At 47.0% G+C, this 22,921-nt stretch overlaps 1 protein-coding gene across 2 annotated transcripts in view; it reads left to right on the forward strand.

The window, feature by feature from the left end:
* PLXNA4 (plexin A4) overlaps nt 1-22,921 on the forward strand; it is a 467,181-nt gene that overhangs the window by 403,381 nt on the left and 40,879 nt on the right. For both annotated transcript variants that reach the window (XM_072918513.1, XM_030289996.4), the window contains exons 17-24: nt 2,358-2,451; nt 3,619-3,858; nt 5,305-5,451; nt 10,856-11,090; nt 12,515-12,657; nt 15,938-16,206; nt 19,674-19,740; nt 21,843-21,989. In XM_072918513.1, coding sequence (XP_072774614.1) covers nt 2,358-2,451; nt 3,619-3,858; nt 5,305-5,451; nt 10,856-11,090; nt 12,515-12,657; nt 15,938-16,206; nt 19,674-19,740; nt 21,843-21,989 — 1,342 coding nt within the window. The remainder of the gene's footprint in view (nt 1-2,357; nt 2,452-3,618; nt 3,859-5,304; nt 5,452-10,855; nt 11,091-12,514; nt 12,658-15,937; nt 16,207-19,673; nt 19,741-21,842; nt 21,990-22,921) is intronic.

Here is a 22,921-nt window from a genome sequence, read left to right on the forward strand (position 1 = left end):
TAAACCCAAAACTCTTTGGATAAACCCAAAAACTCTTTGGATAAACCCAAAACCTCTTTGATTCATCAGTGTGGGTGCCACTGGAGAGGCTGGAGCAGAGCTCACCCAGACCTGACAGCTCTTCTGTGCATGTTTGCATTCACTCCTGCCTCCCCAGCTGATTAATAATGGAAGATAAATCAGGAACACTGAAAACAAAGGTCAGAAATGGGGGAGATTTGTTGCCTTTTTCCTTCCAGGCTGTTTATTCTCTGGTGTTTTCTCATGTATAATGCAAGCACTTCACCTTTCCTGTACACGCAGCTTTACCTGGAGGCAGGAAAGGGATTCTGAGCTTTCTTTTCACAACCCCATTGATTTCCACATGGCCTCCCCTTCCCAGCAGGAAATAAACTGCATCCTGGACAGTTTCCAAAGGGAGTTATAGAGGCAGGTGCTGAAACTGCTGAGAGCACTCCTCACCCTGGAAAACCCTCAGAGATGGGGCTGTCTGCTGATGACATTTCCTCCTCCTGTCCTGGCTGTGTGAGCCCAGACAGGTGAAGGTTTTGCTTTCTTGGATCACTCTGCCCCAACTTCATGCTGTAACAGCAGAGCTCACCCTGACAGATCAGAGCTGCTTTAATTTGGGATGGCCAAAGCTGCCTGTGGTGAGCCTTTCTCCTTACTGTGGTGTTCAGAGCCAGCCCTGTGAAGCCTGGGAATGGTCCTTTGGTGTTTCCTTCCTCCTCCCCCTCCGTTCCCTGAAGTCCCACAATTGCTGGCTGCAGCTGGAAGAGGCAGGGGAAAGGAGAGAAGGGTGTTTCTGAGAGCTGCTTCCTCGTGGTGACAGTGACTGCAGGGAGTGAGGGGGGATCCAGCTACATCTCCCCATAAAAGTGAGAAAATCCAGCAGATGCCTGTGGGCTGTGGCTTGTGGGAGTTGGCTTTCTCAGGAAATTGGCCTTTGAGCACGGGGGACACAGAGACTGGGAATCTCTCTTCGTGCTGGGCCACCACATGGAAACCAAGCTGTCGGAATCTGTGGTATTGATGATCCCAAGATTGTAGAAAGTCTCTGCCTTTCAGCCCCGCTGCCAAAGCAGAAGCCATAATTCGTCTGTGCTGGTTTCAAGGTTGTTTATTCTGTTTATCTCTAACATGTTCTGCTGCCCTGCCGCAGCTCTGTCCTGCAGGGCAGCGTGTGGGGCTCTGCCCTCAGTGGGATGGTACAAACATTAAATACCACAAACTCCCTGTGCTGGATTTACAATAACGTGCCAATATCTGTCACCTACGTTGAACAGTGTGTCCCCAGCCTGAACCAACAGAAAAATGCCAACACCACAGTGAAACATGGAGGGCATGAAGAAGGAGAAAAAGGACAAGACACACCCAATTTCCTCCATCTTGTCCCCTTTGAACCCCTAATCTAGAATCCTAAAATTTTACTTTTGCACCCGTGCCACATTTAATTATTCCTTATATCAAACACTCAGAGCTTGTAATTCATCCTGTAAGATTGAAAACTCTTTTCCATGGACAGAGATCACAGACAGTGTCTCTGGGGGCTCTGTCCAGGGGGGTTCCTGACCCCTGCCAGGGTCCCAGACCTTCCAGGGCAGCCAGAGGGAAGCCCTGGACTCCCACACCAAGTCAGTGCCTGATGCACACCAAAGCTGAAGACTTTGGCTCTATTTCTTCTAATTGCTGCAGGATTGGGTTCCCTGGTGGTACCAAAGAGTTCACTGATGTGACATTGTCGTGCTCAGGGTGAGGTTTGATAGCAGCTTAGATATGGGGCTGTAGCCCTCAACCCAGAATGCTCAAGAGCTGTTTCCATGGGAGGGCTTTTGGGTTGGGCACTGGAACAACTCCCCAGGGAATGGGCACAGCCCCAAGGCTGCCAGAGCTCCAGGAGCATTTTGGACACCACTCCCAGGGATGCCCAGGGTGGGATTGCTGGGGTGTCTCTGCAGGGCCAGGAGTTGGATTGGATGATCCTTGTGAGTTCCAATTCAGGATCTTTTATAATTCTCTGGCTGATTGAGGTGATATAGGAGATACAGCCTGTGGACCATTTTAAATGCCTTGTGTTAAATCTTCACTGTTCTTCTTGTGATTGCTGAATCCTGACAATGAGAACCACCCTGCCTGACATGGCAGTTTTAGCAAGCATTTGTCTTTACTTATTTCTCCCCTTATGAATGAATGGAATATTATTTGTTTTGTTCTTCCTTCCCTCTCTACGGGACCACCAGGCGTGGTTAGACACTTTGCTACCAACATTTAGGAACACAAATCACCCATTCCTGGTGTGGTGAGCTCTGACATCTATTAGCTGGGTTCATTCTTTAATCCCATTTCTTATTCTCCAGTGGCAACACTCCCATTGCCGTGTGGGGAACTCACCTGGACCTCATCCAAAACCCTCAGATCCGGGCAAAGCACGGAGGAAAGGAGCATGTCAATGTGAGTACAGACACAGAGCTGGGGAGGGGACATGCCACGGTGGGGACAGGGGCTGGCTGACACCTCTGGAGTTTAAAATCTCCTATTGCAGCCAAAAAAAGAGGGCATGATTTGTTTCCAGAAATATTATCCGTGAAGGACACGCACAAAAAATAAGGTTTTTGGCAGGGCTGGAACCAAACTTCAGGGTTTTCTGAGACCTTCAACTTTGTCTTTGCTTCTCCAGCTTGCTGAGATTCATTTCAGGTAACCTGATATCCAAATTGGAATCCTGAGCACACAATTGAGCATGTACTGCACAAACACTTTTGGAAAAACGACCTGAGTGTGAGACCCGATTGCAAGGTGGCAGTGAGGTTTTGACTGATCTGTGCTGTGCAAAAAATGAGGGAAGAAACTTCTGTTTCCAGAAGGAAACAAAGTTAGGGAAGGATGCTGACACTGGCAACAAAGGCTGAGCTCTCTCACGAGGCACAGGAGGCCTTATTGAAGAGCAAACTGCTCCACACACCTGCCCCAGCAAGGCTTTCCTCATCCCTGTCCAGCCTTGATTGTGGGATGGGGAATGTTTGGAAGCAGAGGAGCACCAGCCTGTCCCAGGATAACCGTGGGGGTCTGCTCCTCCCTCTCCCTGAGAGCCATCTGCCCACCAGGAAGGGTGGGGGCATTTCCCATAAACACTCCTTGGTTTGAGTCTCTTTCCCCAGGACTGTGAGGTGCAGAACAGCACAGAGATGACCTGCCAGGTTCCCTATTTCCCATAAACATTCTGTGTTTTGGGTCTCCTTCCCCAGAACTGTGAGGTGTAGAACAACCTTGTTGTTCTTTCATGGGTTCATGGTCAGTCTTTTGGAAGTTAAAAATCGCTTCCTCCAGAACCACTCAGTGGTTAAGAAGTAAAGTAGGGCTGTGTGTGCATATTTTCTTGTATTTATTTTAAAAGCTCACAATAACATTGCAGCCTCATAGATTTTCTTCTTCAAGAGCCAGAGTCCCTCAGATCGTGGCAGCTTCACTTGTGGATGACCTGCCAGGGTCTCTTTTTCCATAAATACTCCTTGTTTTGGGTCTCTTTCCCCAGAACTGTGAGGTGCAGAACAGCACAGAGATGACCTGCCAGGGTCCCTATTTCCATAAATATTCCCTGTTTTGGGTGTCTTTCCCCAGAACTGTGAGGTGCAGAACAGCACAGAGATGACCTGCCAGGCCCCAGCTCTGGCTGTGGACCCCAATCACCAGTCTGAGCTCGCCGAGCGCCCGGAGGAGTTTGGCTTCATCCTTGACAATGTGCAGTCCCTGCTGATCCTCAACAAAACCAACTTCACCTACTACCCCAACCCCATCTTCGAGGTTTTCAACCCCTCAGGGATCCTGGAGCTGAAGCCTGGAAGTCCCATCATCCTGAAGGTGAGATGGGGACCAAGGACTGGACTGAAATTCTGCCTCCTTCCTCTCTGTGCCTGCCAGCACCCCCTTAAATCATCCTGATGGGATCCCAAAAATTTCCTCCATTCCTTGCCTCTTCTGGAACCATACCAGAGTCACCATCAGCAAACACAAGCACTGCCCACACCCATAATTAAGAATTATAAACTCCTGTGTGCAGCCCAAGTTTGTATCCACTGCTGTTCACCGGAAATAATCTTCTACCCTTGCAATGTGGCTGACAGTGAAATACCCAACTCTGTTTCCTTTTTTGTACATATAAGACCTTCCTCTCACCCCTGTTTAAACCCAAACCAGTCTTTTGCCATTTCTGTAAACTTCAGAGCAATACAGAGAAGGAATTTTATAACACAGCATTTCTGTATTGGTATTTTTACATGGTGAATATGCAAAAAAGTAATTTTACCTGCAGGTGCTTTTTGCATGTTTGGAAAGGGGTCTGACTTACTTTCCTGGCTGTGTTTAGTAAGGGCTTTATTGTGCAGGACTTAGATGGAACATTTCCACTCAGCTGCAGAGAAGGAGGAGCAGGACAGGTCCTTGTGACTGCCCTGAGTCTGTGACCACTCACGCTGTTCTCTGCGTGAGTTTCTAAATTGGCTTTTCCCCTCTGTGTGAGCAAATGGCGAACTGCAAATGTCATAATAGAATCATATTTACCTTGGAAGGGACCTTAAAGGCCATCTCATTCCAACCCCCTGCCATGGGCAGGGACACTTTCCACTAGACCAGGCTGCTCCAAGCCCCATAGAATCACAGAATCACAGAATCACAGAATCACAGAATCACAGAATCACAGAATAATGAGGTTGGAAGAGACCTCTAAGATCATCAAGTCCAACCTGTGCCCTAACACCTCAACTAGGCTATAGCACCAAGTGCCAAGTCCAGTCTTTTTTTAAACATATCCAGAGATGGTGATTCTACCACCTCCCTGGGAAGACAATTCCAGTATTTTATTATTCCTTCAGTGAAAAATTTTTTCCTAATATCCAACCTAAACCTTCCCTGACGTAGCTGAGGCTGTGTCCTCTTGTTCTGCCAGTGCTGCCCTATGGAAGAGACTGACCCCACCTGTGCACAACCTCCCTTCAGGAAGCTGTAGAGAGCAATAAGGTCACCTCTGAGCCTCCTCTTCTCCAGGCTGAACAGCCCCAACTCCCTCAAACGTTCCTTGTTGAGCTTGTGCTCCAAGCCCCTCACCAGCCTCGTTGCCCTCCTCTGGACACGCTGAAGCATCTATCCCCATCTATCCAATCTGGCCTGGAGCAGGTCAGGGATCAGCCATCCACACCTATCAAGTGCAATATCAACACTTGTATCCCAGGGATCAACCAGGGGGGCAAAAAAAACCTCTTTCCTACGTTTGTTTGGTTATTCTGGGGTGTGATGTTCCTCTCTGTGCAGGGCAGGAATCTGATCCCACCGGTGGCAGGAGGCAATGCCAGACTGAACTACACCGTTCTGGTGGGGGAGAAGCCCTGTGCAGTGACTGTGTCAGATGTGCAGCTCCTCTGTGAGTCCCCAAACCTCATTGGGAGGCACAAGGTGATGGTAAGTGATGCCTGACCCTCAGCCCCTTCTCCCTGGGTGGCCTGAGAGGGCACAGCAGAGCTGAAGAGCTGGCAGAGGGCTCCAAGGGGTTTGCATCACTGTTTGCCTTCCCAGAAACATCAGAGCCCCTTTTTGGTATAATATTCTCATCAAGGGTAATTTTGCGAAGTAGAACAGTGGAAAAGTGACCTGGAGGTCTTTGTGGACAGTGAGACACCTTTCATGATCAAACCCAAGAGGAGAGTTTGCCTCTCTTCTGTTTTTGTATGGGTTGTATGAACCCTGGATTCTCACATGAGACCACATGTAACCTGTTCCTATACGAAAATGTTAAATTCAGCACAGTTCCCACCACTTTGTTGACAGGATGATAACTAAAATTTGCCTTTATGTAGGAGAGGGGAAAAAAAAAAGCAGGATGTGGACAATAGTGTGAGTAGACTTCGGAGTTTTGACTTCTGTAAAACATAGTGTGCTCCTACAAATCCTTCCTGGAACCTGTGAAGAGTGGACCTGGTGATTACATCTGAGGGAGCTGCTCCTCCTCTCACAGTTTATTTATTTACTCCTTTTTTTACTTTCCTCTCAATAATTTGAATTCCTTGATGCTGGTGCTTGATAAACCTCATATCAGCAAACACCCTGGAGTTGTACCAAGCTGTGGGTGGGAACAACAAAAGCTGACAACTGACATCGGTGTTTCTCATTCCTTATGAGCAACTGTTTTTCTGTTGCACTTCCCAAAGCTGTATCATATTAACTTATTTATTTCAGTGCAAGGAGACTCAGAGACTTTGATCTTTAAAAAGATTTTTCTGGGAACTTTTAGGAAGCAGAGTTCATGATGACCATTTTGGATCTTGTTTGTGGCTGCTGCTGGGATCCCTTGTAGTGGCTACTTAACTTCTCTGTGCCAAAGTTTGTCATCTGGAAAATAGAGGCAATAATCCTCTCCAGCCATGCAAATACACCATGTATCTCAATTCATTGCAAAGCACATTAAGACTCTCCAAGAAGAGCAATAATGAAGTAAGAGATTTTCTCTGTGTGAAAAGCAAAGCTTTTGAGCACGGCAATAAGTGTTCCCTGTCATTTTCGTGGATATGATTAAACATGTGGTTAGTCAGAGAGGGACAAAGCCAATCCTGGGGAGACAAAACTCAAAGCCAGGTGAGCAATAATCAACCCCTGGGGATCCAGGGTGATGGACATCTGGCCAGGCTGCACTAATTGGGAAGACTCCCCTGCTCCTGCAGCTTTGGACAGTTTAATTGAACCCAAAGATTAAAAAACAATCCCTTTTTGAGGATGCTGGTTAAAGAGGGATACTGCTGGGAAACTTGGAAGATGATGGAGGTTCTCAAGGATGGACTTTGCACCTGGAACCAGGATTGGAAAATGCCTCCTCCGGCATGGCACAGCATCTCTGCTGCTCAGGCTGGGACCATGTTTCACATAAACTGATACCTCTGGTTTTAGCTTTTATATTTTTGACAATCTGTGATGCTTAAGTGTGCAGTTCTGAGCTTCACATTATGGGATGGTGAGCTCTCTGCACAGAGCAGGGAGACAAAACAATTCCTGCTCCAGCTGGGCACCAAGGACAAATGATCCAAATCTCAGCCCAGGAGCACAAACACCGTGGGCTGGAGAGAGAAAAACAAGCAGGATGGGACTGCCTGGGCTAAAGCTGGAATGGGACAATGAACTCCAAGGTGCCAATGGAGCAGAACTGATCTCAGGGAGAGCCCCTGGGAGCGCTCGTGCATTTTGGGGCCATTTTGGTTCATCTTGGGTGCAGCCCTGGCTGGGCTCTGGTGCTGCCCAAGGTGGATCCAAGGAGGAGATACTTTGAATAAATCCCGAATTTATTCTTTAACTCTGCCCAGCCTGTGTTCTAGATCAGCATTCACAAGGTATCAAAACATCTCTTTCATGGCCAGGATAACTGATAGAAGTTCCTCCTCCTGATTTTGCCAAAGATTTACTCTCTGACCTTGAGGAAATTGTTGAACAAACCCGTTCTTTGCAAAGTGAGGTGGCACAAGCTGAGAGAGAGCCATGGGAGTGAATCAACTGGTGCAACACAGAGATTATTTCTAAGTGAAGGAGTAGTGCCAATGACACACGCTGATGACAACATGCTTTTGATCTGTCTTTTTTTGAGCTGTCTGATTTTGAGATGTCTTTTACACAATGACAGAGTAAAGTATTTGAAAAAAAATAGCAAAGAAATAAAAGGCCTGGGCGATGGTTAAAAAGACTGACTAAAACTCAGATGCAAGTTTTTTCAAGGAAAAGAAAGAGATGTGAGGAAGATCCATGAGTGACTACACCAGAGAAGGTCTGCAGGGAAGATGTGGAATACATCTGAAGGGTTGTTGGTTTCTAACACAGCCTGGAAAGTACACCAGAATCTCTATAATGAATGCAGAGATGGTCAAATGCAGCAGCTGAAGGTCAGGATGTGATTCATCTCATCCTTAGAGGGATAATTTTATTTGGCCAAATCTGCACCAGGAAAGACACTTCTTCAGAACTCCTGAACTCCTACAGGTGGCCACTAAGACTTCTTTGGAGAAAACTGGGCTCTGACAGAGCCCATTTAGAATATTTAGTGTAATTTTAGGACAAATTAATGATTAATAGTCTTTAAAAATGGCCAGATTGTTGTTCTTTGGTGTGTTCCTGGTCAGTCTTCTTGAAGTTAAAAATAGCTTCCTCCAGAACCACTCAATGGATTAAGAAGTGAAATAGGGTGGTGTGTGCATATTTTCTTGTGTTTCTTTTAAAAGCTCACAATAACACAGCAGTCTCATAGATTTTCTTCTTCAAGAGCCAGATTCCCTCAGATCATGGCAGCTTCACTTGTGGATTGTGAGACCTTCCCAGTGATGAAACCACCTTTGAAGGGGAACACGCTGGGCCTAACTTTGAACACCTGCTTTTTTGGAGCTTAGATCCCCTTATCATTAATGGAGAGAAATGGGAACTTCCACTAAATGAAATGCCTCATCCCAGTGTCAAAGGTTTCAGGAGCAGCTCACATAAATCGCATCCTGAAAGTGGTTTTTCTCTTTGTTGACTCTGGAATCGTGCTGCAGTGTCTAACTCGGATGTGCACGCGGAATATTTGGTGAGAGAAATCCCACCTATGGAGATGAGCTGTTCTTCCAGCTTTGAGGATGGATCTGCTCTGGGATTTGGGATGGGGATTGTTTGAGTCTAGTCTGATCTTCCTTGAATGGACTCATCTGATCGCAGAGCTTGGAGAAAGAGAAAAAGAATTAAGCTATTGATCCACTGACAGGAAGGAAAGCATGTGAGCTGTGAGAAAATTTTGGGACAGTGGTCTAGGGCAAAAGGGAACAACTTCCAGTGCATGGATTAGGATGTGATTTTGGCAGTTTGTCTTCTCAGTTGAGCAGGCTACATTCCAACAACAAACCTCAGGATTTATGAGTTGGATGTTGCATCTTGAAATATATGAGAAAACTCATTACTGCTGCATCCCAACTGTGTGTCTGAGGTTTCTTGGCCACTGAAAATGCTCTACAAGCCACAAATGTCATGGTAGCAATTGGTCATCTTGAAACTATTACCTGAGCAGGTGAGTTTAGGATTAGTTTTGTTTTTCACCACAGACACTTCATCTCTCCCGACCCCATCCCAAAATGGCATGAGAGGGCCTTGTGGATGGAAATTAGCTGTTTTCAGACATTCACTTTGGTCTTGTTCATGACATAAGGGTGTAGTTGTGTCTCTTTGGCCACTGAGGAACAGCTTACACCTGGTGGTAGAGCAAAACAACCTTCTTCCCTGAGGCTGCAACTGGGACTGCAATAACTTCTAGGAGATAATAAAGTCATTGAGATTCATGTCCCCAGGAAGGGCTGGGGTGGAGAGCACCTGGGAAAATTCATTAATTCATGATTCTGCTCTGCAGTCTCTTCTGCTGGCTCCAGCTGGGCCAGTTTCTTCCTCCTGAAGCCTAGAGAGGAAACCTGAGTAGGTGCCTGAGCTGAGATGTGGGAAGCCCTGGGATTAGTAAGTGTCCAGGAGATTAACTGAGAGCCAGTGGGACACTGGAGAAGGCTGAACACCAGGCTGGGGTGTGGGGGAGAAACGTGAGGAAATGTGAGGGAGAACTCCTCATGGTGGAGGAAGAAAACAGTTTAATTCCACACTGGGAGTAGGAAACAGTTGTTGCTGGGGTCTTAAGTGCATTTCTGCCTGGCAGCAAGAGGCTGCAGGGCCAGCTGTGCCTCTCTGTGACACAGCTGAGCTGGGGTGAAGTGATGGGACTCATCATCCTTCAAGCTTTCTGCTGACCTACAACCAGCATTCCCAAACCACAACACAGCCCTAGAAGCCTTTTTATACTTCAGGCCAGTCAGCAGGGCTTGAAGTGATGGGACTCATCATCCTTCAAGCTTTCTGCTGACCTACAACCAGCATTCCCAAACCACAACACAGCCCTAGAAGCCTTTTTATACTTCAGGCCAGTCAGCAGGGCTTTTCTCCCACCACTCAAGCTTTGCCTGCTCTACAAATAGCTTTGAACAGCCTTGTAGTAGCCTGAAGCCAGCGGTGTCCTGTGGGATTCCTGCTGGGAGTGGTGTTCATGTTGTAAAGAAAGGCTCTAAGGGACTTGCTTCAGCAGAACATTTTGCTGGGTTTGCAGCAGGACTGCTTGCAGAGTTTCTTCCTGGTTGTTAAAACCAAGGCCTTTTCACAGCAGCTTCTTCCAGAGGCTGGAAGCAGCTCTGGGAACCTCTGGGAGTACATGGAGAACAAAAAGCTGTGTTCAACTCTTACTGGTGCACATCTGCAGTCACCCTGACAATGTGTGGCTAAGATAGGTGCTGTAAAGAGAATGGGCCAGACTTTGTGGGGTTTGTGGTGGTTTTTCACTATCCCAGAGTCTTCCAAGTACAGTTTTATCTGGTGGGAGAGTCCAAAGAAAATAGTGACTTTGATTTCTGCAGTCCCACTGTACTCGCTGGGTCAGCTATCCTCTGCCCCATTGTGGGGTTAGGAACCATCAGACCATACCTTGAGCTCTGTGTTCTGTGTGTATTTTGGGACTGAGTGACATCACTGCCCCATACAACACATCGGGATGGGGAATGAAAAATCCAGAAACTGATATGGAGAAATTGTGGCTGGTGACTCGTCTCACCACAAGTCGTTTTGTGGCTGGATTCATGGTGAGTGCCAACAGAGGTGATTCTGTGTGGCATTTCAAAAGTTTTTAAGCTGTTCCATATCCAAATACCTCCTCTTTTGGCTTGGGAGACAAGGGGATGTCACCATTCACCCTCAGCCAGGATGATGACAGAACTCCTCTGCGCTCCTGCTCACCTGAGAGTTTCAATGCAGCTCTTTGCTGCTTTCCCTCTAGGCTCGTGTAGGAGGGATGGAGTTCTCTCCAGGCATGGTCTACATCTCCCCAGACAGCCCTCTCAGCTTGCCAGCCATCGTCAGCATCGCGGTGGCTGGTGGGCTGCTCATCATCTTCATCGTGGCCGTGCTGATCGCGTACAAGCGCAAGTCCCGGGAGAGCGACCTCACCCTCAAGCGCCTGCAGATGCAGATGGACAACCTGGAGTCCAGGGTGGCCCTGGAGTGCAAGGAAGGTAGGCTGAGTGTTCTGGTTTGAAAGTGAAACCAGTGAGAGACTCTAAGTCAGAAATACAACTTATTGGGAAAAGGGAAAAAGACAAAAATACATGCAATGATGCAAAAGGAAGACCACTGACAAAGTCAGAATACAACCTGGCACCCCTCTGGCCAGTGTGCTGGTAGCAGTCCAAATCAGAGTGGCTGCAGTCCTCTTGGGATGGCAGATGTAGTCCTTTGTTTTCTCGGAAACCTGTGGAAAGGCTGCCTCTCTGCCTAGAAATCCCCGGATTTATCCAGGTGGGAATTCCTGGCTCCTCCCCCTGGGCGGAGCATCTCACAATGGGCTGATTTTATTCTGAGTCACGAGGTGTGTCCTTGATCACCTGTTAAACAGAACTGGCTCCTGGAGAGTGTTATCTCTGAGACATGTGGTGAGACACTGGTGGGCCATTAACAGGAGATAAGGAAAACTGCCCAGAGGCAGCTACTACTGGGATGGTAATAGGAAACATCTTGGTCTTCAATCTTGGACAGCTGAGGAAGGCAGGATGCCAATGTGTCAGTGTTGAAAAAAGGGAGACATCCAGTCACAAAGCTTTGAGCCGAAATACCAAGGTGTTGAACTCTGGGTGGTTCAACATCGTGGGTGTGGCTCGAGCCTGGATCTAATCTGGCTTTCCCTGTTTTCCCTTTGAAACAGAGTGAAAATTTAACAGGGTAGAAATCCATTTAGATTTAGGTAAGATGTGCGACTTTGAGCTTGCTAGCATAAGTAAAATATGCTGTTTTAGTCTAGTAACTCCGCAGTACTCTGCAACTAGTAAAACTGCCCCAGCTGAAGAGAAAGAATGTGAATTTCCAAGCTGAAGAGATAAGAGATAAAAAAAACCCCCTTGAACCTTGAGGCAAGCAGGGTAGGGTGACCCAAAAGTTCTTTCTGTACTTTCTGATAAAAAACTAGCTACAAGTATAAAGCTAAATCAATAGAATGAATATGCATAAACCTATTGTAAAATTCTATGCATATGTAAACTAGTAAGGGGTAATAAAAAAGATCAAGATTCCTCAGGAGCACACATGTCCTTTACAAGAGAACAATCCCCCACATGCAGCCAGCGCTGTAATAAACAAACCGTCCCTACAAATCTTTGTAGGAATCGTAGGGTTTTGATTTTTCGTCCTTGTTTCACCTTAGTTCAGCCTTTCTCCACCCTCTCCTAACTGGATTTGATAATTCAAAATCCACAGAAAGCCTTGGCACATGTCCCTGGGGAAAGGCTGTGCTGTGGGAAAGGTGACTCTGGTCTCATCCGCCTTCTTCCTCTCCACATGTTGCCTTATTCCTTATTCTCATTCATGAGGGTCAGGGGGTTTTCCTATTCTGGTGAGGGTGACCTGGACTTTCACTGCTCCCTGAGCTGTTCTGGTTTTGTGCCAGCCTTTGCAGAGCTGCAGACAGATATCCATGAGCTGACAAGTGACCTGGATGGAGCTGGGATCCCTTTCCTTGACTACCGAACCTACACGATGAGAGTGCTTTTCCCTGGCATTGAAGATCATCCAGTCCTGAGGGATTTGGAGGTAAAACAACAATATTTCCTGCTTCTAGCTCCTCTCATGCCTCCCTGTTCAGTCCTGAGCTCCAGAGATTCTGTGTCAGTGGTGGGGATGTGATGACTTTACAAGGGGTGAAACAGGTTCTCAATTAAAAATCTGGGTTGAAGGGGGAAATGTTTGCTGTTATCTTAGATAATATTAGATCATAAAATCATTTAGGTTAGAAAAGACCTCTAAGACCATCAATTGCAATCATCAACCCAACACCGCCAATTCCATCACTAAATCATGTCCCCTTCTGTGACATCCACACACTTTTTGAAACCTTCTAGGGATTGTGATCCCACAACTCCTCTGGACAGTTTGTTCCACCATCTGATCATCCTTTCAATGAAGAAATTTTTTTTCCTTATTTCCAATCTAAACCTCCCCTGGCACAACTTTAAGGCTGTTTCCTCTCATCCTGTCACTTGTAACCTGCTAAATTCTGTCTGATCACTCACTTATTTGGAAGACTCATAAATCCATATGCATTAGGTCTACTCAGTTAAGCTTCTCTTTGGTCTTAACTCTTCTGTGGCTTGAGTTTTAGATTGGATTTAATATTTTCTGCCATGCAGGGGCAAGGAAAACCTGTTGTATGATAGAGGAGCATGTTTGCCTGTGTCATCCAGCTTTGCATGACCCTCACACTACTGAGAGACCAGGTTTTCTTTGTGGCAACCCCTATAAAAATAATTCCTTGTCACTGAGGGAGGCTCCCCTTTGCTGCATTCTGGTTTGCAGTGAGGTCAGTGTTAGTCTGTCCATACCCTGCCCACATCTTTCTCCTCCACCCCGAATCTCTGGATGGAGATTTGTGAGACATCGTTCACAAATCTTGGGGTCTACACAGAGCCTGTATCACCTGAGTGGTGACAGGAGCTTGATGGGAGCCCAGGTGAGATCTGCCAGGCTAAAATCTGCTCTAGGCTCTGGCAGATGGACAGGATCTGCTCTAGGAATACCTGGGCTGGAGAATCAAGAGCCGCACCATGGCCAAGGTGTTGGCTGAGCTCTCTGCGAAGCCTTTGGCAGGCTCTGAGCTCCAGAGAGGCCCTGGCATGGACCTGGGAGATTGCTGGAGGCCAGGACTGGGCTTGGTTGGCAGGAAGGAGGAGCAGGAGCTGGCACAGGCAGGCCCATGCTTGGCTGGCTGTGTAATCAGAGATGCCTGCTCGGCTTCGCTCCTGCCACTCGGAAGAGCCAAAATTCATCCGACTGTGTGGAGAGAGACATTAAAAAACTTGATCTGTCAGCAAGGAGGGCTTGTGGGACCTGGGTAGGAGGCTGAGTTACACGTAGCTACCATACAGATTTGGAGTGCAGGTTGAGTGGCGTCCAGCTGCTTTCCTTCAGGACGAGCAGCTCCAGCAAACGAGGAGGAACGAGGGGTGCTGAACCTCCCTCTCACACGTGTGCACACACAAACACTTCCATTATCCTCACAGCCAGTTTCCATCCCTACATTCATTAACCCCATCCAGCTGATCACAGAGCAGCATCTGACCCCTGCAGAGGCCTTAGCACGGATGCTTCCCTATGTAGACACACACTGAGCTAATGTTTCAATCCAACACCTTTTATCTCTTCTTCCTTTCATTCCATTCATTGTTTTTTTTTTCTTAATCCTTTGTAAAGCTTCACCAGCTCTCTCAGTGTCAGCATCTTTAGCTACCAACATGAAGGCAGCTCACATTCTGTTCCCTTCTCTGTAGCACCTAGAAGGAATTGCTATTTATTGCAAAAGGCCCCAGCACAGATCCCACAGTGAGAAGGTCTTACTTATTTCCAGTTCATTTGCTAATTAACTGCTTCCAGATGCAGCACAAAATGCTTTTCTTGTTATTTTGTTTTAATTCTCCATAATAATCCTGGGATAGACAATATTAAATGTTCAAGCAAGTGAGTTAAACATAATTATTGGCGGGATGGGTGGTGGTGGTTTGTTGATTGGTTGGTTGCCTCAATCTATTTAGGAAGTAATTTATTTGTTGGATGCAAAAAGAGTTCAGAACTCTAATTTCCAGAATTAAAAAGTAACAACTCTATAAGGGGCCTTGCATTGCTTGGCTGTTTAAGCAAGCCAACTTATTTTGTATTAAAGTGCCAAATTTGGGTGGTTATTAATTCATATATGCCTTGGTGACATGTGTTGCTCTGTGGTGAGACCCTCCAGCTTCCAGAAAAGCTTTTTAAGGGCTGGAACAGCTTCAGCAAGTAGAGGGATGAGTTTGGGGTTCTCTATTTAGGTTCCATCTTTTCCTAGAGCCAGAAGGATCAAAAATACCTCAGTAAAATCCAGCACTGAGGTCCTAAATTGTTCCATATAAAAATGAGTTCTTCAGCCTCTCACAGCTGAGAAATAGGAGACTTATCAATCACTCTGTCTCCAAATCACCTCAGTTCCCAAACCCAGGGGCTCTACTGGAGCTCAAGGTGTCCTCTCACACCTTCACCTGCCTTGCTCTTCAAACCAAGGCCCAGTTCCATGGTCACCATCTCATCCAGTGACTCACTGCATCTCTTCATCTCCTCAAAACCTCATCCTGGGCTCACTTTCCCATTCACCCTCTTGCTGCCTCTTCCAGCTGCCTAAAGCTGAACCCCAAACCTCTGCAAGCAGAGAATGAAAAAGAAGTTTTGGATTAAATCAGAGTAAGACTTCAGTCTGACTAAAACAAAAATGTGACATGGCATGGCAACACATTTAGGCACCAGAACATACATTCCTTTGGGGTGTATGTCAATGCAAGCGGGCACCTGACTGGGTAATAATTAGCATAGGCTCCAGGCTTTTCAGAAGTATGATCACAATAATCTTTATTAAGAAACCCATACTTTCATACTCTAATTCGCTACAAGTAGACCTAATTGGTCGTCTAATTAAAACAGCATCACCATTGGCTAATTAAGAAACTTCCCTTTGGTAAACAAAACTCCATTACACATTCCACATGTTCATAATACCAGGTACAGCAAGTTAAGATAAGAATTGTTTTTTATGCTTTGATCTTCTCACAGCTTTTCCCAGAACGATGCCTGGGAAAGTTGTGTTTCTCTCTGTGGCCAGAGAGAGGAACATGGGACTGGAAAAATCATCTGGATGTGCCTGGGAGTCTTCTCAGGCTTCCTAATCTTCAGATGATGTATGGATTCCCTTCCTGTCTTTCCTTAGCTGAGGAGCTGGAGGGATGAGAGCAGAGAGAGAGAGTGACAGTGGGAAAATGAGGGAAAAGGAGAAAATCCCTTTCTTCTTGTGCAGGTTCCTGGCTACCGGCAGGAACGGGTGGAGAAGGGCCTGAAGCTCTTTGCCCAGCTCATCAACAACAAGGTTTTCCTGCTGTCCTTCATCCGCACGCTGGAGTCGCAGCGGAGCTTCTCCATGCGGGACCGCGGCAACGTGGCCTCGCTGATCATGACGGTGCTGCAGAGCAAGCTGGAGTACGCCACCGACGTCCTCAAACAGCTCCTGGCCGACCTCATCGACAAAAACCTGGAGAGCAAGAACCACCCCAAGCTGCTGCTCCGTAGGTAAGGATGCCTGGTCATGAGCTGGGCTGGGAGGGCTGTCTCTCTGTGGGGGTTTTTTATTAACAGAATGGTTCCTTGAGCTTTATTGCAGCCTCATTACATGGTTGAGACAATTGGGAGATGGCAATAGCTGATGTACAACCAGCAGCAGCCAAAAATTTCTTTGTGTCTTGGTTTGAAAAGACAGGTGTCTGCTAAGGAAGGCAGGAACCTCCCCTGAAATGGAAAATGCAAACGCCCTCCCTCTGAATTGTTATAATTTTGAAATTAAGGGACTCTCAAGCAAAGATATGGGAATAGGAATAACAGATCTTTACTAGGAAAATTTAAAATACAAATGTAATAGTACATAAAAGAAAACAACCCACTGACAGAGTCAGAACACGCCCTGACCCCTGTGGGTCAGGGAGGTGGCAGCAGCCCTCCTGCAGTGCCAGCTGTGCTTCTGCTGGAGCAGGATCCTGCACAAGGGGGAGTTTTCCTCTGGAGCTCCAGGACTGGGGGAGATGGGCCTGGGCTTCCTCTGGGAATGCAGTAGGGAAGAAAGCTGCTCCTCTGGGAATGCAGTGGGAAGAAAGTCTGCTGTGGGGTTCCCAAGTCAGATTGTATCCAGGTAGGAATGCTTGACTCCTCCCCTGGGCGCAGCATCTCCCCATGGGATGATGGAATTTTCTCAGCCATGCAGGGACACTCAGTGACCATGAACAGAAGAGATCTCCTGGAGGGAGGATTGGCTGTGGGAGAGATAAAGAAAAAACTGCCCCATGAACAGCAGAGAAGTGCCCCACCTCTGACAGATAGGAATAGAGTGCCCCCATTTCCAACATAAGAAACTTTGTTATGGACATTTGAAAAACTTTCTAGCCAATAGCAAATTACTAAAGCTCACAGACAATTGTTCTAGCCAGTTACTAAAAGCACACATACACCTGCTTCATACAACGCTTGCTTGTCTGCTTTCTATTAATAATACACAATACTTCATTATTATGCTTAAAACCTTCTACTATCTTGCTAAGCATATTTTTCTGCAGTCTTAAGGTCTATCTTAGCCAAGGCTAAAACTCAAGCTATTGTTTCATGTCCTCACTTGCTGGACTATTGTAACTTTTTTCTACTTTCAGACTTTGCAGCTGCAGCTAGTTCTATGTTTTCTGTTCTTTTCTGTTTCTAAGGCCTGCTTTTACAGCTTTCTCCAAGTCTTCTTAACCTTTACTATTTCCCACAGTGCCCACATAAACATCGTACTCATCTTTGGAAATGTAGATCTTGCTCTATCTCCTCCATAACCAAAAAGTAGATAACGATCAAAAATTGCAGAACTAATCCATCTCTGGATTTTCATGTGGATCCTCCTGAAAGTTTCACAAGGACAGAAAAAGCTTGATTCTTATTTTAGGCTCTTTGCATGCTTAAGATGTTAATTTATATTTACATTTCCTTTTAATCTGAAAACTCCGATCATGTTGTGTAGGACCTATGGGAATATCACATATATGGTCTGTTAAATCCCTGGTGAGAGGAATCAACTTCTTCCATCTCCTGCCTGGGACATGGATTTTCCAGCTTTGTCTCTTGTTCCTGAGTTAACTATGGACACATGGAGAGTCTTCAGCTGCATTGTAGGATCTCATTTCTCTCCCAGAGCTGGGAGTTAGTGGAAATCAGCAGAAGAGAGGGACAACAGAACTGGTTTCATACAGGAAACAAGTTTGAATTGATGCTTCTTGGCCTGGTCTAAGGTCTAAACTCCACAGTTCTGTGGGAAACCTCAAATTTTAATTAATCTCCTTTCCTTGCCTAGGAAAGTGCTGCCTCTTCTCCCTTTAGGATCAGATTCATCTCTCTTTCACACACTGGACCAACCCTCCTGGTTCAAGGACCCTAAATAAAATCAGGGGGAGTCTTCTGGAGATGAGTGGCCTTTGCCACAGCTCAGAGCTGACTCTGAGGAGCCCCCAGTTGATTGCAATGGACAGCTTGGACACAGAGGAATCTCTGGTGCCTGCTGGGCTGGGGAGTTTCTTCATCTGGCACATGGCCCACTGTGGAGAACCAGCAGAGAAGGAGCAGAAGGCACTTCATGGCATTCGGGGCAGCAATGCCAGGGGCAGAGGCTGGACTTTGCTTTGGTATCAGTTGATTCCCTGATGTGATCAAGCCCTACAGCCTGGCTGGTGACCACCCTCCAGCTGTCCCCAGGCATCCTGTCTGTGCTTCTGCTCTGATTCTGGATGGCACTGCCTCTCCCCTTCATCTCCTCCTTTTCCTTCTCCTTTCTCCATCTCTTTGTCTTCCCTTGTTGCTCACTCTGAGCATCCCATCTTTTTTTTTCTCCTCCCTCCAGCTCTTTTCTAAGTCTAATCCTCTCTGTTGGAAGTTAATGGTGACCTTTGAAAGGAGAGCCTGAGAACAAAGAAGGCACATCCAGTGTTCCAAACCCTGGAAGCACCAGGAGAAGTCAGAGAAGGATGTCCTGCACTGAGCAGCACCAGAACAGGACACGTGAATAGCTCAGTGCCTTGGCTCGGATGTTGGTGTGAGGTCCCCAGATGGCTCTTTGGAGAAGCTGGATTCAACTTGGTGCTTCCCTTCACCCTCCCATGAATCTGTGAAAGGGAATCTTTTGCAGTTTTGGAGGTTGACAGAAGAAAGGAGCTGGTAGAAGTGATTTTCCCACCTCACCTGTGTCCAGTGTTCATCTCACATGACATTTATGGCCCCAAAGATATTTTCTGGGCAGAGAGCAGCAGCAACAACAAGCAAGAACCTCTGCATGGCTTTGGTGAGAGCCGTGACAAGGAGGATACACTTTAATTCTTCCAGGCAGGGACTCTTCTTTTTTCTTGGTTTCCCCAAGTTTCTCTTGGTTTCTCTTGTTTTTTCTCCAGTGCATGTGCTGGAGCCAGCACAGGTTTCTGCAGGAGAAGCTCACCCTGAAGCCTCGAGATGGATTTTTGTTTGATTGAGGACAGAGTGCTCAAGGGCAGAAGGATGAGCTCCGTGTATGTGCCACATTGACACATTGAGGAGTGTAATCACTCCCAAATGCCAGGGAGATAGGCAGTGCCAGATAACTGCTCCCCAGAGACTTAGATCTGTCTCTCCTGAGTATTTATACAGCCTCCTTGACATATGGCCTCGCTCTGAGCGCCTCAGATTTGATGGATTTATCCGCCCTGAGCTCTTTGGAGAAGATTCCCTCAAATGTCATCAACTTCTTTTCGTTGTTGGAGAAACTGAAAAACAGATACACAGGGACTTGTAGGCACAGGAGAATCAACAGGGCAGCAAGGGTTTTCCTGCAGGTTTCCTAAATCCAAAACTAAAACAGGGAACCTAGGACATGCTAAATCCTGATGGTGCCATGCCAGACTTCCCACTGGGCAGGAAGATGGACAAAGACAGTGTTCTGTTAGGACCAGCATGACTAACTCATTTCCAATTCTTTTTCTTTTCCATTTTAGGACAGAGTCTGTGGCTGAAAAAATGCTCACCAACTGGTTCACCTTCCTCCTCTACAAGTTTCTCAAGGTAAGAGGAGGAGCATGCCTGGAAAAACAGCTGCTTTAAAGCATTTCTTCTTGGTGAGGATCATTTGGGGTGAAAACTTCCCAGATAGAAAGTTAAAGGCTTTTTTTTTTTGCCTCTGGAAGGAGGTCACTGCCTAATAGGAGATGGGCTATTCTCTGACCCAGGGAGAGCAAAGAGGGACACTTTGTTAGAGAGGCAACTTGTTGGTCCCTCTCTTGTACAGAGGTGGGATCTAAGGGTCAGTGTGGAAATGGGAAGGATTTCAGAGCCTGACTGAGACCTGTGTGGAGAATGCTGTCCTTTTAACACCAGACTGAGGTCTCCATCATGTGGTGACCCATATTTTCAGTGCACAGTGGATGGAGATCTCCTTCCACCCCAGCTCAGAGGCAGTACTGAGACACAGCCCCACGAGGAGTGGAGGACATCCATCACCAAAGCTATTTGAAAGAACTTGAGTGGAAGGATTTGAGGCAGCCCCTGAGCTCTCTCATTCCTCCTGAAAGGTCTCCTTGGGGTTTGTGTAGTTGAAAAAGCCTTTCAGTCTTTGAGCCCTGCCACTGACTGCAGGGGGATCCAATTCCCTCTGCAGGACCCACACTGAGCCTCAAGAATCACAATTGCCAAGCTCAGAGCCAGCCTTTTTGGAAGGAGCTGAGCTCTGCACCTCTCCCCCACTCCCACTGCAGCTGTTAAATATCCTCCTACCTCACATCCTCATTTGGACAGAATAACCACCTCTGCCAGGCAATTTGAGGCTTTACAAATAAACCCCAATCCCCTTGAGCCTTCCCCAGGCACGACCAGTTCAAGGACAAGCACATGGGAAACTTTTGAAGGTCCCTGGAAGGTAATTTCAGCGACTCCAGTATCAGATCCCTGCTTTCAGCTGAAAGGAAAGGATATAAGGAGGTGACTCTCTAAAGAGCTGCTTTATAATAGGCTTTTTTCACCCCACTCAGCTACTTGTCTTCTTGCCTTAGCCTGAGCAGAGGCCTGATAAGGGCAGGAGACAGGCACACAGAAGCAATATGCTGCTGGCAGATAAGCTAATTAAGTGGGAGACAGGTGTAGGGACTGAAAAAGGGGCCACTTTGCCTCTGATTATTAACTTGTTTTCACTGGGATTTACACCAGATGAAAATGACCTCGCTCGTTGAGCTGGGACAGGAGAGGAGAGGGCGAGGAGGGGAGGAAGAAGGGAGGGATGAAGGGGAAGGGAGGCAGGAGCAGAAAGCTCGGGGTGCATGGCACTAAGGGAGTGCAGAAGGCAGGAAAAGTGTGGGAAGAGCAAGTGGAAATGATGAGGAGAAATTAGGAACAGATGAGCTTGGCTGTACCTGCCTGGGGCTGCTTTTTGCTGTCCTGTGCTGAGTCCCACACTTCTGTCACCTCCACACAGGTCCAGGGGCACACCTGGGCTTGAGAATTGCTGTTTGCCTGCAGCATGAGAGTGCTCAGGGAGCCTCTGGACTCTGCCCAGACACCCAGGATGTGGCACCAGCCATCCATCTCCTTTAAAACCTGCTTCCAGGTCATCTGGGACCCATCCCACTACCTGCTCCACCAGTGCAAAGCTCTGGCCTGGTGGCAATCACTTAAACCACCCCAGCACTGCCAGAGAACACTGACACCATGGCAGGACACTCACAGAGTCACAGAATAAGCTGAGCTGAAAGGGACCCACAAAGATCATCAAGTCCAACTCCTGGTGCTGCACAGAACCATCCCTAAGGGTCCCACCATGTGCCCAAGAGCTTTGTACTGTCAAGTCCAACTCTGGTGCTGCACAAAAGCATCCCCAAGGGTCCCACCATGTGCCCAAGAGCTTTGTACTGTCAAGTCCAACTCCTGGTGCTGCACAGAGCCATCCCTAAGGGTCCCACCATGTCCCCACGGGCTGATTGCACTCTGTGGAAGGTGAGGGTCACCTCTGATCCTGTGCTGTTGGAACAGACTGGTTCCCATTGATGTATCCATCATGATGCATCCATCATGAGCGATTTTTGGGACGGTGAACCAAGGCAGTCACTGGGATGCCCAGGCTGGATTCTCAAGTCTAGCCTGTAGTTTCACCTCATGGTTTCCTCTCATCCCTGCAGGAGTGTGCTGGAGAACCTCTCTTCTCCCTTTTCTGTGCCATCAAGCAGCAGATGGAGAAGGGCCCCATTGACTCCATCACGGGGGAGGCCCGGTACTCCCTGAGCGAGGACAAGCTCATCCGACAGCAGATCGACTACAAGACCCTGGTGAGTGCTCTGGGCACACCTTCCCCTGGGCTGGTCCAGAATCTTCTGCCTAAAGGGCATTTAGAGAGCAGGAACCAGTGACTGACCCGCTGGGATTATTTATTCTTGTGTTTTCATATGGTAATGCTGCCTAAGGATGACTGTGCAAATTTAAAAATGTGTTTCTCCAGTGAGGATTTTGGCACCAAGGAATAGTCAGAGGTGCACAGTGCAGGGACCTATCAGGTCAGCTCTAGAGCTGGTGCAGCCCTCCCTCCTGAGAAAGAAAAAGGAACTTGATTTAAAGATTTAAAGGGAAAGAAAACTAATCCCTGTCACTGAGCCATTTCCCTCAAAATGGAATTGTCTGCATGGGGTAAGATACACGTTGCATATGTGCAGCTTTAGCTTCTGCTCTGAGATTACACCCTCTTCCCCCTTGATTAAAGAGCATCAATTAAAGAGCATTAGATATCTCTTAGTGTGTTTGTGGGCCTTCATTCTTCCCTGGATGCATTAAATCCACTTAGCCTCTAAGTCTCTGCTGGATGAAGAACACTTTCTAAGCCTCCAATGATCCTTGTAATTTTTCTATTTTCCATCTTTATTCTCAGCAAATCCCAACTTTTAGGACAGTCAGAAGATGCTCTAAACTGATCAGATTATTTTATTTGCACTTTCAAGCGAGGGACATTCATCTCACTTAGCTCCAGATACCTCTGAGGGCTGTGTCCAACCACAGAATCATGGGATGGTTTGAGAGTGGACCCTAAGGATCATTTAGTTCCAAGTCTTAGACCTTGACCTGTCTTAGACTTTAGCCCAGGCAAGCTGGTGCTAGAAATGCCCTTTTGTGTTCTTCAACTCCAGTCTAGAGCTGAGCTTTGATTGAATCCAAGTCTGATGAGGGGGTGGACTTAAGTCTTAAATAAGGCCACATTTTTATTCTGCAT

Source organism: Taeniopygia guttata, chromosome 1A (genome assembly GCF_048771995.1).
Source record: "Taeniopygia guttata chromosome 1A, bTaeGut7.mat, whole genome shotgun sequence".
NCBI classification, from domain to species: Eukaryota; Metazoa; Chordata; class Aves; order Passeriformes; family Estrildidae; genus Taeniopygia; species Taeniopygia guttata.